This window comes from Lethenteron reissneri, chromosome 39 (assembly GCF_015708825.2).
Source record: "Lethenteron reissneri isolate LAM-NWPU_2019-01 chromosome 39, ASM1570882v1, whole genome shotgun sequence".
Lineage (NCBI taxonomy): Eukaryota > Metazoa > Chordata > Hyperoartia > Petromyzontiformes > Petromyzontidae > Lethenteron > Lethenteron reissneri.
This window is the reverse complement of record NC_083817.1, coordinates 11,050,777-11,074,981: the sequence shown is the minus strand read 5'-3', so window position 1 is coordinate 11,074,981 and position 24,205 is coordinate 11,050,777. Positions and strand designations below refer to the sequence as shown.

The 24,205-nt window shown below is 44.2% G+C and overlaps 1 protein-coding gene across 1 annotated transcript in view; it reads right to left on the bottom strand.

The window, feature by feature from the left end:
- MAST2 (microtubule associated serine/threonine kinase 2) overlaps nucleotides 1-24,205 on the bottom strand; it is a 293,497-nt gene that overhangs the window by 239,141 nt on the left and 30,151 nt on the right. Inside the window, 3 exon segments of the mRNA XM_061567563.1 lie at nucleotides 5,770-5,895; nucleotides 5,897-5,976; nucleotides 16,776-16,932. Coding sequence (XP_061423547.1) covers nucleotides 5,770-5,895; nucleotides 5,897-5,976; nucleotides 16,776-16,932 — 363 coding nt within the window.

Sequence of the window (24,205 nt, the reverse complement as noted above, 5' to 3'; positions counted from 1 at the left end):
ATATATTATATCACGTGACAGACATTAAATCTAAAAATATAAGGCACCACCAGTATTATGGGTAACAAATCCACACTGCATAAACACAACACCGGGCAAATAGAGTATCCATGCAACAGTCTAATGATAGTGCGACATGATATTTCGTCTCCGATTGCAAGCTTTTGTTCCCAATGGATTCACACTGAAATTAGTATAATGGACTGGTAATTTGTGATAGTCTGCATTTGCATTACATTTACATGTCTATTTCAAATTAAACGTCTATTTCAAATGATCACCCCAACATCCCTCAGTGATCAATAAATGAGAACCACTTTTTAGAAAGTCAACAGTGGCTGTCCTCCTATGGATCAAGTTCCCGTCACCACAGAGGAACGTGGAATTTTAGCCCCTCGTTCTGGGCTTTAAACAGGAGATGTGCACCACCAACCTCGACACTCATTTGAGCAGGAAATCACTTTTGCGTCTTCCCAATGAAATAATGCAATATTAGGACAGAAAGCTATCCCGACGACCTCAAATTCTCTCCTGTAATTAAACACATTATTTGGTGATGCAGCCTGCATTGGCACTGGTGCACAAGCATAATTGGGCCCAACAACAACACTGCTTTAAAATAAAAACATTATCTGTAATGTTTCGGGCAATGGACTTTCTTCATAGTTACAAAAACAATTATATCAAGGCAGTGTTGCTGTTTAATTGTTAATTGTGCTTGTGCACCACTGCCAACGCAGCAGCATCACTAAATAATTATATAAAGTTTTAGTTGTTTGCTTGGTCAGCATCCGGAAAACAAAATCCCCTGTACTATACTTACTATACAAGACAAAACAATTACAATGCCACGTGGATTGATAGAGCATCTAATCGCGACCACATCTCAAAACGCTGTACAGTTACAGTGGAGATATTTATTTTGCAGATAAGGAGTCCGTGATAGACAGACGCATGGAGTCAACAGCACAGATGGCTGCAGGGAAGGGAGTTCCAGACCCTGTGGGCAGCAGAGGAGAGTAAGCGACCTACCACGTCCAGAAATAACAATTTTCCACCCCTTTCAGTGCCGCATTATATCACACCAAAACCGTGCTGAACTCCAAAGGGACACTGCTAATGCGAAGGTTTCCATGCCAACATCGACATCCTGGACACTCGTTTTTCAAGAAAGCTCTCATATGGAGTGCAAGCCTCTTTGCTAAAGGTCACAGCCTCGCATTGACTCCTCGTAGTCGCTTTGTCAATATTCTCACATTCTTAAAGAGGCCTCAAAAGTTTACAGGAGAGCCGATAGGCAACTTATTGTTATGCAAGTGAAATATTACTTCCCGTCCAAGGGAACTTGGTCTTGACAATGACTACAAAACCATTCTCTATGAAATTTACAACAGGAGCACAAGTAAATAATAAAATGTTAAACTGTATACCGTACACAGCACCCAAACTAGTTCAAGCTAATAATCTAACCTACCGCTGATAAACTATTAAGCAAAACCCGTTTGCAAAAACAAAACATAGACTGTCGTGATACACCCACACGTCTTGCCTGTTGTGCCGATGCTTTCTGCATTCATGCTACTCTTTTTCCCCTCCTACGCTAGGAAATACAATTCTGGTCGCACCGTAGTCCCACGGCGCAGCCCAACATTCCGAGGTCCTCAGCACAGCACGCAAAGCCGTTTGCCAAGACATGTGGCAGTTTGCACAACGCATGGATTCGCCGGGTCAAGCGAGGCAGCTGGGAGAGGCTGCCGCTGCAGCGGGCGTGGGAGTTAACCATCGCACGTACATATGCGGCACAGACTGCACACATCTGCGAGGAACAACAAAAATTGGAGGGTAGGGCTGGGTGAATTTTTTTGTTATGTAGGCCACGGTGGCGAGATGTTAACTACCTTGCCTGGTATCCAGGAGGTTGTGGGTTCGATCTCGACCCTGACGCCTGTATATTTAGAGTTTGCATGTTCTCCCCATGGTAGTGTGGATTTTTCGCCTTGTCCTCCAGTTTTTTCCTCCACTTTTTAGAAACTCGAGTTCAATGCATTTGGCTGCTGTCAATTTCCACATGATACATTTGTGACCAGGTCGCTTCTGAAAAAGAGCCATATAGGTCATTGGGCCTTACCCAATAGTTATAGTACAACTCCTCCACCAACCCGCTTGTGGATGAAGGCCTCTTCCCCACGCCGGAGTCAGCCATGGGAATCGTTTGATCATACTACACCACGTTGGTCTGTGTAGATTGGTGACCCAATTGGAGGAGCCCAGGACCAATCCGGATATCATTCAGGTTGCGGAGTTCATAGTGCACTGCGCCATCCATCTCTCTGCCCTCCCCCCGTCGGGCGGTACGGAGAGGAATGTGCGCTAACCTAAAACGACTGCACCTGCAAACTTTGCGATTGTTCCACGCAGTTCTTATCAGAGCCAATAAACACTGGTGTGCAAATTCACACACCCAAGTATATAGTCTGCTTTGCCAATGCCTTCGGCGTTTATCCAGTTTTGTTTCCCTGCTGCGCTAGAAAACACAATTCTGGATGCAAACACAGCTTATACGCAAGCCTGACATTAGAAGGCTCTCTGCACAGCGTGTGAGTCCGTTTGCCCAGACATCTGGCAATTTGCCCAACGTGAGGATTAACCGCAGTGACATGGCCGAGCAGTCGCGCTTGTTGCAGGGATACGTAGTTCGAATACAGCAGCTGTCCTGCTTTTCACTGTGTTGTATATCAACCAAAAATGATACACCATCTGTTTTACAGTGGCAAGTGGGCCATTGTGTGCTGGCATCATGGTCCAAATTTTAAAAGGTACCCACATATTACTCAAATGGATAAGTACAAAGTATCCATCGCCCTCTGCTGCAAACATTTGGAAGACAAAGCTGAAAAAAGTCATGAGACTCAGGTGAGGTTTTCCTGGGTAAACACATCTAATGAATAATAATAAGTTGGTTTAAGTGACTTCCTATGAAGACTGCAAACATTTTAAATCATCAGGAAGTTCAAAATAAAAAAAAAATGATGTCAAAATTGTTCATTTGTTCCATTTTTTTAATTTGCCAGTGTGTTTAAATAGTAATATGCAAGTATGATGATGATTAACATTGATAAGTGTACATTTGTGTCTGTAGGTGGGTAAATGTTCCTGCTGCCCACGAGTACCTGGTGCAATGTGCAAACTGGTGAGACAAAGGTGGCCGGGCGTGGTGCTGGCCACCCACCTCCTCGTGTGCCGTGCCTTCAGAGGTGCTCAGTAATAGCACTTGCCCCAAAAAGTCGGTGAAGGCTATACGGGGAATCCTTGTCTTTGTTGCGTATGCGTGCGAGAATGTGCGTGCGTTTTTTTCAGGATTGTGTTTTTGTGCATGAAATGCTTAAATAACTGTGCGCTTCCACATACTTTAAGTAACTCAGTTGTTGTTTGTGTGAGATGTAGATTCTAGCATGATAATGCATTTGTATCTCTAATACACACCGGCAAGTCACTGGAGACAAACCTGAGACAGGACTTGTTTCACAAGAGTCTAAACATGGATAAGAATTGTCTGTATCTCTGGAGATGGAGTGAGAAAGAGCGATGAAATCAGCCCGTGCGCATGTGCTGGGTGGATTGTTGCATGGAGACGGGTAAAGGCGGCCTCTTTCCGAGCAGTGGATTGATAACGGCTGCTGATGATGATAACAAACATGTAGCAGATTGCTATGTTTATCCACAACAAACATATATTCTGAATAAACCATCTGATTTAAATACAATTAGTACAGACGTCTTCATATTTCGAAGATTATTCTGAACAAATGCCCATTTGATCAGATTGCAAGAGCTATTCAACTAAATTGAACTGTGTCCATGACACAATGTCAGGTTGGGCGTAACTGGTCGCCGAACCGATTTCCCTCATGGCATCGCTCTCTGAAAAGGGGTGCGAGGGATCGAAGGTCAAAAGCTGTGGGAAGTAACGGGTGGGCCTTTATAACCATTAGAACGTTTCCTTGGCAACATAACATTCAGACTTAACTTCTTATGGAAGGGGCATTTCCCTAGGAGATACGAGAACCATATGGGGTTTTCCTTCAGCTATTGCAAACAAGAGGTAATTTCCCACAGGTCTGTGCACAGTGTAAGCATGTATGTTGGACTTATTTCGCACCGTACGTAGCCAACCGTGCGAACCGGAGGTGCGGCGGAAGGACAACAAAATAAACACAATCATCAGGTTCTAAAGAAATTAGTTTTCAATCTAGATTTAAAAGGGCATAGCTCCAGTGGCTTTCATCTTATCGGAAGGAATCGACGCATGCAGCACAGCACTTTGGAGACAAGGCTTGGTGGATCACGTAGATTTTTCAAACTCCATAACCCGCTGGAGTCGACAAGGTGACTAATAGATAGGACTATATCATATATAGATTAAGTCATCTGCGTGGAGCTATTTGATTGATATCCCCGCATATGAGTTTAGTTTTCTACAGGCGCCCCAGATTCCTCTGAATCTGCTTGACCATCCGGGCAGAGACGTCTTGTTCCTTCTCCGAGTCTCTCGTGAACATATTGCATAACGGTCATACAGCCCTCGTGTAAGAGTTATAGTTTTAAAACACTTAGTAATGTACTGATTAAATCTATCCATAACTGAAAAGACCTCTTTGTTCATAAACCTTTTCCTTGGAAACATGAGTATAAGCAGATAATGAACGCAGCCCTTGTGATATTAAGGCTAAACGTTTTCTGTGTCCTCGGTGAATTTAAAGGAAAGAACTCAAAGTGCAAACAGCTCGTCTCTGAGAGATACACACCGCAATGAAACGCTTGATCGAGATTGTAAAGGCAATTTTCTCGTTGGAGATCTCTCAAACTCACGTCAAGTGAACTGGAACGGCCCAGCCTAGGTACCTAACATCTAAAGCATCGGCACTATTTGTTAAAAGAGTCGAAAAGGTCATTATTGTCATGCCCTGAAACTTTACAGCTGTCTCTCCGTTCATCCAAGGACACGGCTGTGTGTTTTCAGGGAAACTACAGAACCGCTAAACCAATCACTACCGAATTTACTATACAGCTTATGCACAGATGTGAAGCCTTATTGGTAAATATTTACCAATGCTTTAGCAAACAATGATAATTATCTAATCTGGCACGACGATGGTGTGGGCGGAAGCTCGCAAGACATGAAATGTAGATGCCTTACACACACCCACCGAAGACATGAAGTGTGGATGCCTGACACACACCCACCGAAGACATGAAGTGTGGATGCCTTACACACACCCACCGGGACGTCTTTCACTCGGAGGGCAGTGTGGCCTGATCCGCCAGAGGGAACTTTCACTCACTTGCAAGAGCGTGAAACTAATGTTGTAACTTGTGTGTGTGTGTGTGGACACGTGTCCGTACGCATCAATTTGTTACGTGAGTTAGCGCGGCCTTAACACCCCAGCAAAAATAAGGCTCCCTGAATGTTCTAGCTTGCAGCTTGTTTATTACTTTATTGTGTGTCGTACCTTCCTTTACAAGCCCTCCAGACATATCATGGGAAGACGAATATTGTACCACACAACAGCAGAAGAAGAAAGCACTACAAGAACATTCATTGTCTTGCGTGTCGTATTGTCAAACAACTGACAATCGTTTTTTTTCGATGCAATTAAATGATGAAAGAGATGCAGTTGGACTGCTGAAGCCTTGCAAAGAAGACGATGCTGGGGCAAACCAGGCAGAGGCAGCGACCGCTGCTGCGAGGGGCAGACACGTGTGACTCACCAGGCTGGCGGTGAGTGATGGCGCCGACTGGCCCAGCGCCTGGTTCCTCATGCGCACCAGGTTGGAGGAGGAGCCGCCACCGCCGACGCCGCCACCGCCACCGCTGCCTGCATCCGAGTGCTGCGCAGTGCAGCTGGTGGTAGCCCCAGTAGGGATGCCCTGTCGCCCCTCCATGGCTGCTCACTGACACGGGCAGCAGGAATTTACCTGCGCAGCACGCAATGATAGCAGCGGCAGCAGGAGCAGCAGCCAAACGGTTACTGAACGTCTTTAACGCTTTAAATTGTTACCAAAGTCTTAGCCAAGTGATGTGATGTTTCGGGTACCACACGTTGTTCGGCACGATGTCCGACGTCTCACTTAGAGTGCCGGGAGCTTATTCGATAAATGAATTCCCAGCACGTGGGCTGAAACGTCGGACATCGTGCCCAACAACACCGTGGTATACCCTCAAAGCACGTTAGAGCTACACAGCACAACAATTCAAACCTACGTGGTAACATGATGCAAATAATATTCAAGGATAACAAATTCACTAAATTATGGAATATATGTGGCCGAGGGAGAAAGTGAAGAACACACATCAGAGTATGCAAACCTCAGGCAGATCTTGAAGATAGAACAGGATCGAAATTATGAAATAAAGAGGCTGACAAAAGCAGGTTGGAATGCTTTTGAGAAACTGAACTTAATAATTAAAAGCATTATTCCAACGTGCCAAAAGAAGACAGTTGGTAATAATAAGTATACATTACCTGCTAAGACATGTGGATCCAAAACAGACATTTCCCAAGAGATATAACAAAAGGTTAAAAGCGTGCAAATAAGCTTGGAATTACACTGAGAAAGAAGGGAATAAGAACACATGGACTTGAGACACCACATTGATCCAAGGGTTATAAGTGGGATTGGGCAGGACACGCCACCCAAGAACATCTACCACGGAGATTGAGCCGATGCCATCAGCGCATGTGCAGGTGGCCAGAAGGATTGTTGAATGGCAAGACAGAGAGAGAGCGGTGGCCTTGATCCAGCAGTGGACAGATCAGGGCTGCCGATACGTTGCCTGAATGGCACTTTTGGCTTGGGTGTTTGACTGGCAATGGAAAGGCCGCAGGCTAAAATTACCGGTCATGGATCAACTTAGCCTGTCATCCCGCTGGGGATCATAAAATCAAAATAAGACTTTATATCTCCAGGTGAGAAGCCACTGAGTCTTTATTGAAAGAATGGCCTGGGTCAATAAGTAACGGCAGTGCATTTACAGATCTCGAGCACAGTTCTGGGATAGATCAGAGAAAAACACGACCGTAAAAGCATGCAAAACTTAACGGAAAGGTTGAAAGTATATCATGCCACAGAAGCAAAAAAAACCATCATATAATCATAAACAGAGGGTAAAATGTGATAAAGCAAAATACATCAAAGCATTTCAAAACGTCTCCCAGAAGACAATTTGGATTTATATACCATTCAAATGCAATCGCATCGCAAATACATTCGGCTACAAAGTGTAACATGGGCATCAAGAAGAAAAAGGGACATCTATTTGACATAAGGACGGGCACAACACACACAAAACACTGCCATGAAATAACTAAAAGCTATAGCACTCAGTCTTTCCAAAGCATCTCATTTGTCACATAATACCGATTCAGAGGGGACAGAGGTAAACTGCAGATGGTACGCCAGTTTGCTCCAAGGACGAGCAGCATCACGGATGAAGGAACATTCTCAGAATGCACGACTAACGCTCATCACCACAAAAAGCAGAGTTACGCAACTGGTGGCCTACAGGCCAGATGTAGCCTGTTAAGGTTTTTGGTTGAATCCCACCAAACTATGTCCCCACTGAGAGAAATGATTGCAAAGACTCAAGATATAGAGATGGGAGAGTTACGGACAAGAATTATAAGATTAGCGAGATGAAAACGAGATAAATAGGAGAGAGAGCCATGAACATCGGAGACAATATATACAGATTAGTGAGTGTACAGCGAGATGGAGAAACAGGAAGATTAGTGGTTAGGCATACCGACATTATGACAACTCGACACAATGAGACATCATGACATCTGTACATATGACGTGCGATGTCTCATTGCCCGCAAACACACGACATGTTCATTAATGAACCATTTGGAAACGTATTTTAAGAACCGTGATGAAGAGGAATTTTGAACATTGTCTTATTGGTTGGCGTATTTCTGCGTGTGGCTTGGTATAAACAAACCAGTTGAACTTTAAGCACAATTTAAGGCAGATTGACATCGGTGGCTTTGAAGAAGAAAATAATTCAGAACGATGTAGGTCCCTTTGTTCAGACAGTGGGACCCGGAGCTTGAATTAGAGCAGAGGTCATAGGGGGGGGAACAGAGTGACTCACCCCCCATATAGAATGTAGGACAAGGTTCTAAGCTATTCAGAGTTTCGCAATGAGCGTATTTATAAATCACATCGTCACACTCAATTACGGGCATGAAGGTGGATGCGACAACCTGATGGCAAATGGATAGAGAGAAGAGGTTTTTATTTCTGAATTTTAAAAAAAACCTAACTTGATTTCAAATTTACACTTGAGGCTTTGTGCATGTCTGTGCTATAGTTGATGTGGAAATCAAGTAAGGAGTCGGGATGTTTGTTTTTAAAACAGTCTGCCTCAGCAGCAGACCATGCTTTCCCACCTGATGATGGACGCTTGTGTTGCGCCCGAAACGTCGTGATTTATTTTATTTTATACCTACGTGACTTTACCGAAAAAAACAAAGAGTATGTTTGTAGGCTTTAACATTCGTGGGGCTAAAGCAGGAGAACCCACTTGGGGAAGCTGAACCAAGATTTTGTTGCGTTCATCAGACATATTATAGAAACAAGATCCTGTCGAACATTTTTGAAATTTAGCTTGCAACTTTGTCTGAACTGCATATTTCGATGAGGCAGGTATGTATAAACAATCATCCAAGTAAATTTTGAGCCAACATTGTTCATGTAAATGAAGAACATGGGCTGGCCTATAACTGTATATTGAGTGACTCCCTTGGAGACTGGGCAGAAATTTTATTGTTTCTGAATTGTTGGCTGACGGAGCAATCTTACAATCTCTAAATTAGAAAGGGTGATCAATCAGAACACATGGGATCAAAGAAACAACATAAATCAGACATCACATTGACTATTAATAAAAGTGGGGGTTTGGCAGGACACATAACTAAAAAGGATGATGGCCAATGTCACCCTTGAAAAATAACTTGAGCTAAGAAGCTCAATAGGCTACACTCAGAAAAAAAATTCTGATTCTGATTGTGAAATGGTCACCAGGGAGTTTAAACGATGAGATTTGCTCGTGTGCAGGAGCGAGACGATTCATAGCATCGCAAGGCCACGAGGCACGGCGACGGACGTCAACAGGCCTTCATTCAGCAGTGCATAAACCATGGCAAATGAAGATGATGGTCAAATGCATCAAACTGCGTCAAACGCTTTTGTCAAGTCATACATAGCACTGTTACGCCACAGACCGAATATAGTGTTACTTTGGTGGCCATAATGACACTGGGATCTGACCTTAAAGCCTCATCGCTTGGAATTTAAGATGAAGATTTTAAAATATGCAAAACAAATCGAGTGCCAAATTATCTATTTTTTTATTTTACCAGTTAAGGCCCACTGAGCTACACAGCTCTTTTTCAGAAGCGACCTGGCCACAAATGATAGCTCTACAAAAGCGGGTAATCAGTGCAAATTTATAGCAACCAAACACTCTAAACGCGTATTTCTAAATGTGAAGGGAAAACCGGAGGACCTGTAGATAAATCAATGCGACCATGGGGAGAACATTCCAACTTTAAATATACAGGCATCGTCAGGGTCAGAATCGAACTCATGACCTCCTGTATACCAGGCGAGGTAGTTAACATCTCCTAGCCACTGCAGCACCCCCTGTGGAATAACTGGCGACCACTGGCCCAACGCTGCCAATGGAGATGAGCACTGCCACACTGCTCACGTGAGCAGAGACCCTCTCGAATGGATCTAAAATGAAAATTATAACCAACTGTGAATGTTAAGAGTGATTGGATGCCCCCCCGCCCCTCCCTACCCTAAGTTTCCCACATTAGGTTGGTTCTACTTCCCCCCTCGCCCATCAACCCCCCTCGCTACATTTACATTTCCATCTTTATTCCCACGTGGTGTCCTCAACACTTCTTGGTTGGGGCAGCAGCGGGCCCCTCCTCCCCCCACCTTTTACCCTCCCACTCTCCTTTATATGGTCCAGTTGCATCGGGACTGTCTCCCCCCCCCCCGCTCCGGGGAAATTTGACACTCGGTTATGAGAGCTGCGCCGGCGTGTTGTATCGGTCTCGCGTTTTGTTTCAATAGAAGCAACATAAAAAATAAAAAGCAAAAATTTGATAGAAATTTGCAACGGACTTGAGCTATAAAAACCTAATGCTTCGGTGGGTTGGGGAATTGCTGATTCAAAATAAATAAATATTTCGCCTTGTGAAACATCACTTTATTTTCGTGACCCAAAAAGTTGACTTGGCAAGTTTCAACGGATAAGGCAACAAATAGAACGTTGTACCAAGGGGTTTAATGTTGTGGTACACACCTGCCAGCCCTGGTAATATTAGACATTTACACTCTGTAATTAGATAGGTACCCCAACGCTGACTTGCTGAGCTTCAACAAATTATCAATAAAATCTTTGGACCAAAACGTTTACTGTGGGTGCACACACCCGGCCAGTTCAAGCAATTCTATTAATCTACTTTGATAGACCCTGTTTGTGACAACACAGCTCAAATTGCACATAAATGGCAAAATGATTTTTTGCACCAACCAAGAATGGAAAGACCATGACCAAATCCTGGATCGTTAATGAACAATACAAGCAAGTGTCCAGGTGACATCAATACATTACCCACTTATTCAATCTGCACAAACGTTCGGTGACAATGGTCTCGTTGCGTTCGTACATAAGCATTATTTTACAAGCTTATAATTTGGGTTTGTATGATTTGTCTTTGCTTATACACATTGAATCACTCCCATTCTCAAAAAATGTCCCTGTACTGTCCACTAATTAACCCTTGAGGGACGGTTAAGTTGTCTGCAGAGCTTTAAAAAAATGTGTAAATATATTTTGACAGTCTACGAAATATGAGAACCAGTCTAAGAAACATGAGAACTACAAATGTATATTCGCTACAATATCATACTGTGTGGCACGTGCTCAAAATCATCAGCAGGCAACCTGGGGCTGCAATTTAATGTATCTTTATAACACTGTTTTAGAATAAAGTGAAATAATGTGAAGGAATGATGATGTTGTGGTAGACATTCACCACATGTCTGATGTTTCTAGTCATGGGATTGGATTTTTACTAGTGGATTTTTTTAAACAGTTTCTGAACACAGGGCCAGAGGACCAAAACGCGAATATGTCAGCAATATACAGCACCGCAAAAAATTGTGATAGATAACAGTTGAAATGAATTAGTTAAAATGAACACATTACTTTTAAGTGATACAAGCCTTGTATGGCTGTGATGTACTGTGGATTCCGGCCATGAGATTTTAACAACATGGCCAGGTTTGAATCGGGTGGCAGTTGCATATGTTCGGTGTCCACAACACTCAGAACTCATCATGTCTTTAGAACAGTTGTTTGCGTTTAGTTTGTTGACTTTCCTCTGTACCTCCGACTAGCAAGGTTGACTGCGTATGGTGGGAAAGAAGTTAAACATCCTGTACATAAAAGATGGGCACAACCTGGCGAGGCTACACCACTTGGTTTTAATCAGGTGTTCAACAATTCACCCCCGTGGTAATTCCACTAATTGTCGCGCGTCAGGGTTGCGGCTGAAATAAAGGATTTAATCGTTGCTTTTTTTACAATACGGTGAATTACAGCGGCCACCGGGAGCTGTGCAGGGTCACCTGAACTGACTACGTACAACGTACACAAATTGAAAATGTTGATTCTCATGTAACGCTATTCAATGCACGTGCAGAGGTCTTCGGAAGACGTACCTCGTATATTGTTTTGCCGTTACCAAAAGCAACGAAAGTTAAACGGCTTTGCCATTCAAAAGCCGGCACAATTAACTCCATTAGGCTCACTTACAGTGTTGACGGCTCTGCCGAGCTGAGCGCAGCCATAACAGTTGATGATCGTCAACGCACACCAAGTTGGTGGTAATGGGAAAGGGGCTGTTCACCCCGATTGGCTTAGGACATTTGAAAGGGGAAGAGTCCGCAAAGTTCAAGTGCATTTGGGGGTTGGTTGGAGACCCGTTGAAGGGGCCAAGAAGGGGATAAGCTCAAGGGATTAGAATGGTTAAGAAAGTTGCAGGGGGGTACTGAGACAGCTATTTAAGGGCTGTACAGAGGGATCTTAGGGCGTTCGTATTCCTCAAGCTCCCTGCCAGTTTGTTGTGTGTTCATGGCCACGGGTAGAAGCCCTTGCAAGAAACCATTGATCTCAGAATCCCCTTCACATGTATCGTAAGCTTAAGCATCAATACAAATTAACGGGTTGCCCTTGAAAATCAGCTGTATAGCTCAATGGGCTTTACACCTCTCGATTGAAGCATTGTTGCATACTTAGTGGGAAGTAACTGAAGACGTATTTGCTCCTGACATAGGAATTTAGAATTTCCATCCCTCACTCAAGGTCAATCACATAAAATCATACAACACACCCACTTGCCAGGGTTATTATGACTTGACATTGGAACACTGATTATTTTAAAGTAGAACAATTGTCCAGAACATCAACAGCCCTTTCCAAAATTTAAATTTGGCAGCGTGTCTAGTACACCAGGTAGGTCATACGTTTTGGCAATTGTCATTTGTACTACTGAGCACACATGTATGATATTTACATGCATAGTGCCAATATCACCATGAAACACAGACAGATTTTTTTTATCTCAGGATGGAATTTAGATGTGAAATTTTAAATGGTTCCTCTCCGGGACATATCAATGTAGCACGAGTCTGAAAACTAAAACGCTCCAGCTGAAAGGGTAGACATTGCAAAACTCTCGACAAACCTTGCCAATCCAGCTAAATTTTGTGGAATGTTTGGTGGAATGCCAGCATTCATTGATGGCCAAAACTCATTGCTGCAACACACAACAGAACTAAATGGGAAAAATATGTTTACTCAGGAAGGACAGATGTCTTCAGAAAGCACAAGACATTTCCCATAAGTGCCCCTTGCCGATATATACTCATTTGCTTAGTTATTGTGTTACTTGTATTCTACCCTACAAGGCTAATGAGTATTATGTGGTGTGCATTATATCGTTTTCCATCAAAATAGAACTCTGCTGATGAGAAAATCAATGTCGAAACCAATCTAAAGTTAGCGTGTGTTGAATCAATGCTATTGAAATTACGGAAAAGAGGGAAGGTGTTTGAGTCAGTAGGTACAGCAGAGGAGGAGGAACCACCCACCGAATGGAGGGTTAACAACTCTGCAATGCAGCAATATAAATATTGACTCATTTGTGAAAAACGAGCTTCATCGCTCATCGGATTCCTTCAGTCTGAATCAAGATTCTGATTCTGAAGTGCACGTTTCCGCTGTATGGCAATGCTTCTCGGTCTACCCTAGCTGATTGGATTTCTCCAGTATAAATAAAGATTCTGATGCTGAGATTTAGATTCTGAAGGGCAGGCTTCTGCTGTGCAGCAATGCTTCTGGGTCTACCCACGCGGAAAGGGTTCACTGTTGTGCTTATTTGAGCTGAAGATCGAGCATTGGTAAAGATTCAGAGTTCCTCCACAATCAAGCGAGTATTGAATTGGTATATATGTTCATTGCCACTGAATCAATAATACATATTTTTTTATGAAATGAAACTACAAATTTACATGTGAACGTTTAAATGGAAAGGTTCCACAATGGGCTTCACTCTCCTTCATAAGATGGCCTTTGTTTGACTTCTCACAAAGCGGTACTCACTTTATCAACCTGGCGGGGGGGATGAGCTGCATTGACACAAGATGGGAATTTTCACTTTTGAACCCTTTCGATCATGAATTAGGCGCTCTTCCACACTGCTTACCAGCCACATCCAGTGCTATGTGCACAGGGATTCACTGCTTATATGCACTGTACATATAAGGGGGCAGGCAGCAGTGGTGCAGTGGTTTGCGAACTGCACTATGACCCCAGCGAACAAAGTTCTATTCCCAGCCACGGGTAAGATCAATGACAAGTGATATATGATCTGAAAGACCAGTGTAGTGAAGTATGGTCAAAAAACAACCGCCATTCGCCACTAAGTGGCGGTGACATCACCACGACGATTGTGCCAGGCTATGTGCATGTTGAGGCCACTTGAAGTGTCCAACACCCGCTGGCAGGAGGTCTCAGGGCAGACCCAGGTGCCACGGGTCAACTGACTGAGATGACCGAGATGACTGGCTGATGCACCACCTGTGCCCCCTCCTGTGCCAACTTCCTGTGCTTTAGCCACCCAGCGCTCCGCTCGTTGTTGTGAGCATTGCTCCTCCGCCCTCCGTTATTGTTGGAGGGCGACTGCCTCCAAATACCCAGGAGCGTCCTTCAGAAGCCGATCTTGACACCGCTGGTACCAGTCATCGGCAAGTCCACTCAGCTCCACATCCTCCTGTACCACATCACTCCATCTATTCTCTAGCCCGTGTCGCGCCCGTTTAGCCCCCTCGATCCGGCCGAACAAAAGCTGTTTAGGGCATGCGGTGGCTGGGCATGCGGAGCTCACCGATGGGACTTTGCCCAGATCATTCAAGCATTTGTGAGCTCCTCACATAATCCAGCCTGGTTAAACCCAGAATGGATCGTAGGCCGGCCAGCCTAAAGGTTTCTAACTGGCGAAGATGTTCCATTAGGGGGGTCCACGTTTCGCAAGCGTAGAGAAGGGAGGGAATGACCGTGGCCGAGAAGACCCAAAGCTTCGTGCAGAGCGACAAACCAGGTAGCTTCGACACAGCGTTACGCAACTGATGAAAAGATAATGCCGCTCGACTGATTCAGGGTGAGACCTCTACTGTCAAACCGGAGCAGGTCATGAGCACACTGCCCAGGTATGGGAAACTCTCCACTCTCTCCACAACTGCTCTATCACCAATTGGGAGTTGTGGGGTTGGAGTGTCCGATGGTACAAAATACCCAGGCAGGTGCTTAGTTTTGGTGGGGCTGATGGTAAGGCCACACCTCTTAGTGGCAAGCTCCAGGTTCAGCAGCAGCGCTTCCAACTCCTCCTCTAAGTGAGCAGCAATTACCAGATCATCGGCATACATAACATGGTTGAGCAATAGGGAGCCATCCCTTGACCGCACCTGGGCACCGATAAGCCTCCCATTCTATCTGTACCAGATGGAAATTTCTCCAGCACAGCTATTGAAGGCTTAACGAACTACGTGGTCGAAATAGATGTTAAATAATGTGGGAGCCAGAGGACATCCCTGTCGCACCCCAAGGTGAACAAGGAAGGGCTCCGGCGATGCCAATCCAAGTCGCAAGCGATGATGAAATTCTCACTTGCAACTTTCATCAGCTAGCTGAGACCATGCCACTATGGGTTTGAATGGGGTCCTGGGTGTACACCCACCACCAGAATGGCAGGCGCATCTTACGGATGACAAGTCGATGGTCAGTGGACAGATCAGTCAACGGTAGGTCCTGGTGTCAAGGACATGGGCCCACAACCGCTGTACCGTCACTATGTAGTCCAGCAGATGTTCTTGCTTGGACCCGGCATGCATCCATGATGTTGTGTGGATGTGCCGATGCCGGAACATTGTGTTGGTAATTACAACCCCATGGGCTGCACAAAAATCTAGCAGCCGCCTACCACCATTGTTTTTGAGCTGATCTGGCCCATGCCTTCCAATCACTCCAGACCAGGTGTTAGCATCATGACCAACTCGGCCATTGAAGTCACCCAACAAGATGACTCTATCCCAAGGGGCCAAATTAGCCAGCACCTGTGACAGGAGGTCATAGAAGGCATCTGACTCATCGGCCTTGCCTGCATCCCTCCACAGATGTTCGTCTTCGGTGGGGGCATAAGTAACCACGACCACCACTCCTCGCCTCTGGTTGATGGGAAGGCGAGCCCAAAGTAGCCTGGGGCTTACAGCTTGCCACACCTCACCGCCACGCTACCATGCCCCCTTCATTATTTTGTTCAGAAGATCCACTCCCTCGTTGTTTGGCAGTCTCCTGCCCTGAGTAGAGGACTGTCCACCCCTCATGGTGGCCCGGTGCCAGAGCCGGTCCACTGGACCTCCTGAATACCAGAGATCCAGGCGGTACCGGCCCAGCTCCCAACAGAGGAGTGGCAGCCTCTCCTCCTCAGTGAGCATTCGAACATTCACGTGGCCATGCGTAGTGGCTTTTTGTTGCTTCTGGAGGAGCCCCAAGGGTAAGGATTCAGTCTCCTGGCTCCGCCAAATGGGGTTTGGCCAGGAGATGTCATAGACGCCTGTCCCCCCGGGGCATCCGGCACAAGCTTAATATTTTTTTTAAATCGTAGTTTGGTGGTAATTAATTGAAGGTGGAGGGGTTACCAGCCCCTCACACCAAGTAGGTCCTGCTTTGAGTGTGTGGCAGTGTCATTTTCTTAGAGTAGTTGATCAACTGTAATTTTTGAGTAAAAAATAAAAAATAAATATTTTACCACGTAAGGCCCACTTAGCTATAGAGCTCTTTGTTATGAGCGACCTGGCCATAAATAATAGCTCAACAAAGTGACTTATCATGTAGAAATTGATATCAGCCAAATACTCTAAACGCATGTTTCTAAATGTGCAGGGGAAAACCAAAGGACCCGGAGAAAAATTCCACGCGTACACGGGGAGAACATGAAAACTACAAATATACAGATTTTAGGGTCAGGACAAAAAACCACGACCTCATGCATACATCCTGTATACCAGGCGAGGTAGTTAACATCTCGCCACCATGGTGTGACAGGCGAGTGGAACGTGCGAATGATGCGAACCTGCCAGCGCTGTCCCGAGGCTGCCACGCCGAGCCCGTGAGTCCTCCTCGCTGAGCTGCCGCTGGAACTTGTGCGCCTTCCCCGACAGGTCCGGGATGCTCGACTTGCGGAACAGCACCGATGGACGCCGCCCTGAGGCCTGGGGCTGTTCGAGAGACTGCGGGAGGGAAGCCACGGAGCAGCGGTAAGGGTGAGAGGGAAGGGGGCCAAACACAGGCAGTTGTACCAAAGCAAGTAGACGGGTCGCAGTGACGCACACGTAACTCCGAAGACAGAGCAGTGATAAGTACTGTTAACTCGACTCTTGATTATCTGGTTAACTCTGCTCTTGATTATCCATGGGGAGAATATTTGGGTTGCGGATGTGCTCGGGAAAGAACATGTAAATAATCTTTGCACATTAACCGGTTTAATCGTTGGATGCTCCTCACTCGTCGAGGGTCAACGCTCATGTGACGGCAAACAATGAAGCAGCCAATATACTCTCTGTCTTTAGCCCCATTCCACATTGTATGATGGCTGTATGGTAAAAAAAAATGTGTAGAAAGGGAAGGGGTCGGCAAAAATGGTGAGAGACGGAGAGATGTCGAATTTTCATCAAATTCAGTTTAATGCACTGCTTTTAAAATCATTTTAAAAATAGGCATCAAGGTTACCATATTAAGATACAAAAGTCAAGTAAAAATTATTTTTCTTCTTGGCCACTGCCCAACACATCAGCCTCTGATAATATGCTTCTGTTCGAAAGCAGTGTTCGCGATAACCATAATGGCCAATGAATTACCCATAGAGGACGTTTTTCTAATAGCAAGTATAGATTTTCTCAAGGTACTCCGTTATTCCTTTCAAACACAAAACATTCACGGGATTGGCCAAACATTCCAGGAAAAAAACACCTTCCTTAAGGATCATTGATAACTCAGTCAAGCTTTCCTGTACAACAACAAAAGTGTGAACTTGTCAGTTCACAAACTGAAAGGAGATACACATGAAGGCAAAACATTTTGAGAGGAAGTTTCCGCCAAAAAGTGTAACTTTTATGAATGAGCACCGATGTCTGCCATTGTTCGTGGTGTTTTTACAATGGAGTCACCGCAATGTGTAGTTGCGACCCTAATAATATTGACATCTGATCTGCAGACTGGAAAATACAGGATGAGTCAATACATAGCATATAAAAAAACAACACGAGCCAATGGTCTCACAAATAGTTCACGGGAGTGCACGCTCTCATCTCACAAAGGATTTCATTCATGGCCAAAGCCGGTCCACATTTGTTCTGGTCTCATTGCATTCGCGTTGGACTTTCTGTCTGGTGTGGTTCATTTTACTTTTTGGGGGGGGGGGAAGGGGGGTGGGGGGACAACAATATAATGGAAGCCAAGTCAGGAAACACTTCCCACCGTGATCATGAGTTAAGTGTATCAACCACAGACACGCATCCTGTTTGCCGAGTTCATCCAGAGGCAGGGAATGTCAACTTTGCAGAGCTCGACGCCCGCCACCTGCACTCTGGGCGCTCTGTGCAGCCAACGGTGGTCAGGCAGCTCAAGAGCGGGCATCCATATATATAACAAAGACAAAGGTCCATGATTTAGGTCTTTTGGGTTAGATCGCGTACATATATAAATGTGTCTTTAAAACCCACCACCACCCGACACAGCCAACTAGTAAGGGTTGTCACATAAACAGAACGTGACAATTCGTCACTAGTACAGCACAACGGTGTGTTGGGAAGCCAAGCCACAACATTTACAATCCGAGTACGACGTTTTGCCAGTAATTACAACTAGCTTCATCAGGCGACAGCCAGATTTGTGGAGAAGTCAACCTGTTTCGTTCCTTATATAGAGGCGTATATATAGAGGTGTATATATAGAGGCGTATATATGGACCAACTTTAATGAACATAATTTCAAAAGCCTCTTCATTCAACATTAGCCATGATAAATCCACTGCTGGATGTAGGTCTCCCCAAGCAGTAGCCATCTCCCACAATCCTGTGAAGTAACAATTCACCACCGAGCACCTGCACGTGAGATGATGTCATTGCTCAAGAGGGCTCTTACCAAGTATTTAATTATTTACTGACCACCTCATTTCCCGAGTCAAGAATTGTTGAATAAGTCATATGTTGTTGAACGTTCTTTCGCACCCTACGTAGCCAACCATGCTAATCGGAGGTGTCAAGTATGAACTGTCACAACTAGGGGTCGTGATGTAATTTAAAAAGCCAAAACTTGTTGTCCATTTTTCACCATCTCAATTGTTATTCTTCATCTGTTTCAGCGTCTCAATTGCTCCATTAGACTGCACGTATAATTATCATAGACGCTACATACATCTTGAGCAATACATTCCCATGCAAACAATTTGATGCAAGTACCTTGAGTATAACAATCAATATTAATCGATAAACTGTGGTACGCCCAACTCTTACCCAACGTCGTAGCCAACGGAGAGAGAGACTGACCCATGCCTCGTTAATTGTATTATCTATTTATAATCTAAAACTTCACCAATAAAGCATTTCAGCCCAGTTGTCATTCATCCGATACATTTGAAAATCTGAACCCCCAGTGAACGGCTGGCCAAAATGAAGTTCCAAATTTAATTAAGCCGTAATGAAACGCAATTTTAAATCAAAGTTATATTTGTAACTGTGACCGAGGCCGTCTAGAGAAACTGGTTTAATCAGGACATGGCTGCGCAAAACTAAAACGCAGTATCATGCTTGTGCTGGGACACGAAGCCAACGCCGGCTGGCTTCGTGTTCTCACTCAAGCAATAAGAGCCCCTTGAGCCACAGTGATGGGTCTTGTGCACTGGCCATGATTTGAAGTTGAATAAAAGGGAAATGTTATTCAAGGTTTTCGTCAAATAGATTATTTATTTTCTTCCTTTATGCGCCCCCCTTTTTTTTCTTAATACCCGTCTCTTGACACATGTGAGCGATGCTTGGAAGAGCAGATGGGCCTGTGTTTGTCCACACAAAGTCCATTCAACTTAAAGCGAGCACTCGCTGTGCTAACCACCGCCTTTTCAGAGCTCGCTACGTGGCACTTAAAATGCAGTTATCCATGCAACATTGGCCGAAGGATGATTGTTAATAGTAGCTTTTTATATGTTCCCGCATAAAATCGCATTTTCTGTCGGCGTCACAGCAACTTCCACCAAATCCCGACAGACAGACCCTATTCCCATGAGCTATACGAACACAGTCCTTTGACCGAATCATTCAGAATGCACCCGATTATCAGGGTCGAGCTTGAGTTCTTGGGCCAGACCAGATATCGGTACCACCCAAGGTGGCAACACCTCAATGGTGCCATTTTATTTGTTACACCAACAGAAGTAAAATAATACACGATAACCTTTACAAATGAGCAGCTGTTTAATTTTTCTCGCAGGAAACCAGTGTTTGCACCTCTCGCAATCAGGCCTATTTGCCCGGACGTTACAAATAAAACATTCCAACACCTCTGCTGTTAATTAAGACAATAAATAATTTACAAAATGGATGTTTGTCCCCAAGGCATGTGTTTTATACATATTCTTGCATTCATTCACACTTGTTCTTCAATGTGACTTAGTGAAGTCTGGAATAGATTGGTGCTATCTGTTTTCCTTCTGTTTCTAGCAGCTTGTTTGCTCATGATCATTTACTGTCGTTCTGTATTATTTCTGTTCAGTAAAGATATCTGAAGTGCTAACTTTACCCTCAATGCATTGTTGATGTACCTGTTCAGATTATTAGTTCAGGCTCGGTAGTACAGGCAAAAATAATAATTTTTGTTCAGTTTGTCAATTTTAACATTTTTTATATTTTGCTTCTATAAATTGTAAACTTTCCTAACATGCACACAATCATTACCAATAACTTTGTTATTGGCAATAATTGATAATTAAAATCATAAAAAAAACTATCAATATATTATAAAGAGTTCGTTTTTACGATGTTATACAAACTTCGTTAAGTAAACGAAGACTTCAATTAGCGTTTTTTATCATCTTTCATCGCAATTTGAGAAATAACCTCGTTGAATTGCATATCATTGAAAATATTATTCTCTGGAGCAGACGTCTAGCTTAGTCACATATGGCTATTGACTTTGCTGTCATGGCAATAAGAGTAGAACTCTCAAATCTCATTTCTATGAGCATCACAATGCCAGAATTGGCATTGCGATTTATCAAAATGGCATTGTGCATGCCAAGTTTGACAACTCATGTTTCATCATAGGTAGAGCTACGTTATTCTAAATACTGCTTCCTCCTTGGAATAGCTATAAATGTTCAGAGGGATTTTTAAAATATATTTTGTCATTTTCATTTTATGATGTATTACATCTAAAAAAATAGGTGAAAATCTTGTTTTTTAACATATGTCAAGTGTATTCTAACATAATCAACTGAAAGAACAATATTTTGACAAAGGGTCTGTAGATTACCAACCAATTAGTTATTGATCACATTAAAACAAACCAGAAAGTTCTGACTTCATCTAATAAGTCCATATTGTGTTTTACATAATATGCAATTGTGTGCATATTTAAAGCGATAACACAAAATATGCATAAATGAATGGGGGAAGAGTCACAATACATTTTTTACAAATATTTTTGTGGAAATTCATCTGATAAATTTTCATTCATCTGGTAATTTATCAATCTGATAAAAGGACAATAATTTTTATTGCATATTAACCTGTAGCACCTCCCCTTAATTTAGTTAAGATTAGTATAGATGAATTTGACCCTTTATCAATGTTAGTTTTGCGGTCAATGTGTCACCAAAGTACTGACAGATTAATTCAGAATTTGCATCAAAGTAATTATGATTTCTGATTGTACTTCATGGTGCAGGTGAAAACTGACTGAATATGACTGCTGAATTTACTGAATATACTAATACGCCAAGATGTCTCAGCTGCCTATCACCATGAGTTCCGTGTACACGGAACTCATGGAAGGAGGCTCCTCAGGTCAACTGGGCTCCACCAATCCCTTTGGCCCGAATCCCTGTTGACCAAGCTATAGAAGAAATGGTGAACAAAGACACCCAAACAGCTGGAGGGACAAAGGGATTCAGCTTGAAGCCAGATATTATCGAACAGCTGAATACAGAAGCATTTACCTGAGACAGCTGAGAGATCAAATAGGTCAAGGCAGGTCCAAACTGTCCCATCCATATCTACAGGGTCCAAGGATCAAGAGAGATTACGCAGATGTCCAGTCTCTCATTGACCTTATGGAAAATAACTGAATCAATCCTATGTCCCCTGATGGCACCATGGCTCCACCTGATGTGACCAGGGATCTCTTGAGATAGGAGAAAAGGCCTCCCAGGTACTCAAGCAAACAAGGTTAGCTGAGGACCCACCATCTGTGAAATTCCACGACAAGATGACCAAGCAAAGTCTGAAGACATTCTCCAATATCAGCACAAAAACAGCACATGGAAAGAAAGCACAGGATGTGGTTCTGAAGGTGGATAGAAACCTGTTCTGACACATGACCCTGGTGGCTGAAAGCAGGAAGGCGAATATGAAGGATGTCCTTGCCCACCCACTGGGCCCACTGCCATGGGCACTGGCAAATGCTGATGGGTCCCTACAAAAAACAAACAAGGCTGCACTTGCTAGAGAGCTTGAAAAGAATGTGTCTCCTGCAGAAGAAATCTCAACCCCATCTACTTCCATCATTGATGGGATGAGCCTGGTCCAAAAAATGAATGGCAACAACAAAACCTTTGCACAGGGGGCATAGAGTGAGAAGATTGATGTTGTTTTTTATGAATACTGACAGACTTCGATCAAAGATGCTGAATGACTGAACCGGGGTGCAGACACCACTCTCCAGTACAAGAACCTTGCAGGGGGACACCATGTCCAACAGTGGAGAAAATTCCTGTGCAGTCCCTCCAACAAGACCAGTCTCATCAAGTTTCTGATGGAATAATGGAAACTCCTACGATACAGAGAGATGCTGCATGGCAAGGTGTTGTACATAACCTGTGAGGAAACCTGCTATAAGGTGACAGAAGATGAGTGTGAGGAAGTAGCAGAGCTGCACTCCACGCATGAAAAAGCTGACACCCGTCTGCTCCTGCATGCATTACATGCAACAAATGTGAGCTCAAAGGCAGTTATCATCACAGCTGAGGACACCGATTGCATTGTGCTTTGTCTTGGCTTCCAGAAGGACATCACCTGTCCCATCTACCAAAAGTGTGGGACACAGAACCGCACACGGTTTGTCGATATCTGCAACTGGCAAGGTCACTTGGAGACGGCATTTGTGACATCCTAATAGGCTTACACGCCTTCACAGGCTGCGACACTGTCAGTGCATTCGCCGGTCGAGGGAAGCTGAATGCCCTGAAGATGGTGAGAAAGGACACATCCTGCCAAGGGACTTTTAGTCGACTGGGGCAGTTATGGAATGTGAGTGATGAACTGTTCCAAAAAATTAAGCAGTTCACCTGTCGCATTGTATGTTGCGAATAGTAGCACTGGTGAGGTGAACAAACTGCGCTACCAGCTCTTCTGCACCAAAAGGGAAGAAGTCGAGTCCCGCCAGCTGCCACCATGTAGAGACTGTCTCTTCATGCATGTTCAAAGAGCCAACTATCAGGCAGCAATCTGGAAGTGCTGTATGCAGGCTAACCCTGTGGTGCCAAGCCCTACTGAGTATGGATGGACAGACAATGATGGCAAGCTGGCCATTTACTGGATGCGTTCCCCACCCACACTAGATGTGGTCTTGGAACTGCTAGCATGCAAGTATGTGCGTTTATGCAAAATGCCAAGCTGCATCTGTCCCTCAAATGGACTGATATGCACAGACATGTGCAGATTACAGGATGGTGGTGCAGTCACCAAAAACTGCAGGATAATCCAGAACCTGACTTTAAACTCGGGGAGTCAGATGACGAGATAGACGAGCAGTGTGATGAGTGACACAGGGTGGTGATTCTGATGGTATTACTGTGGTAGCAGGGTGTTTGAAAAAGATGGACCCGATTTGAAATCGCTATATCTCTGCAACCACGAACCGCTTTCGTAACTGCAGGAATTCATATTCATTGGGTCTTTCAGGAAAGTCACGTAGATAGGTTAAAAGAAAATAACAAAAAACGACGACGTTTCGATCGCAACACAAGCGGTCGTCATCAGTAAAAGGGGACTAGCTTCTAAAGGAAAACTGATTATAAAGGTTTGAAATGGGCGCCCAGTCCCGACCGAGTTCCTGTTCAAGAATGCACAAACGCAGTCCTGGAGAAGGCTAAGCCATTACCTGACAAAGGAGGCCACTGGATGGTGCCGACATGTGGCAGCTTGAATGTCAATTGAGGACACACCTGTGGTCAAACACAGCCTCGTGACCTTGGACATATCTTGCCGGAGCCAGGCACCTCAGGGTGCCCGA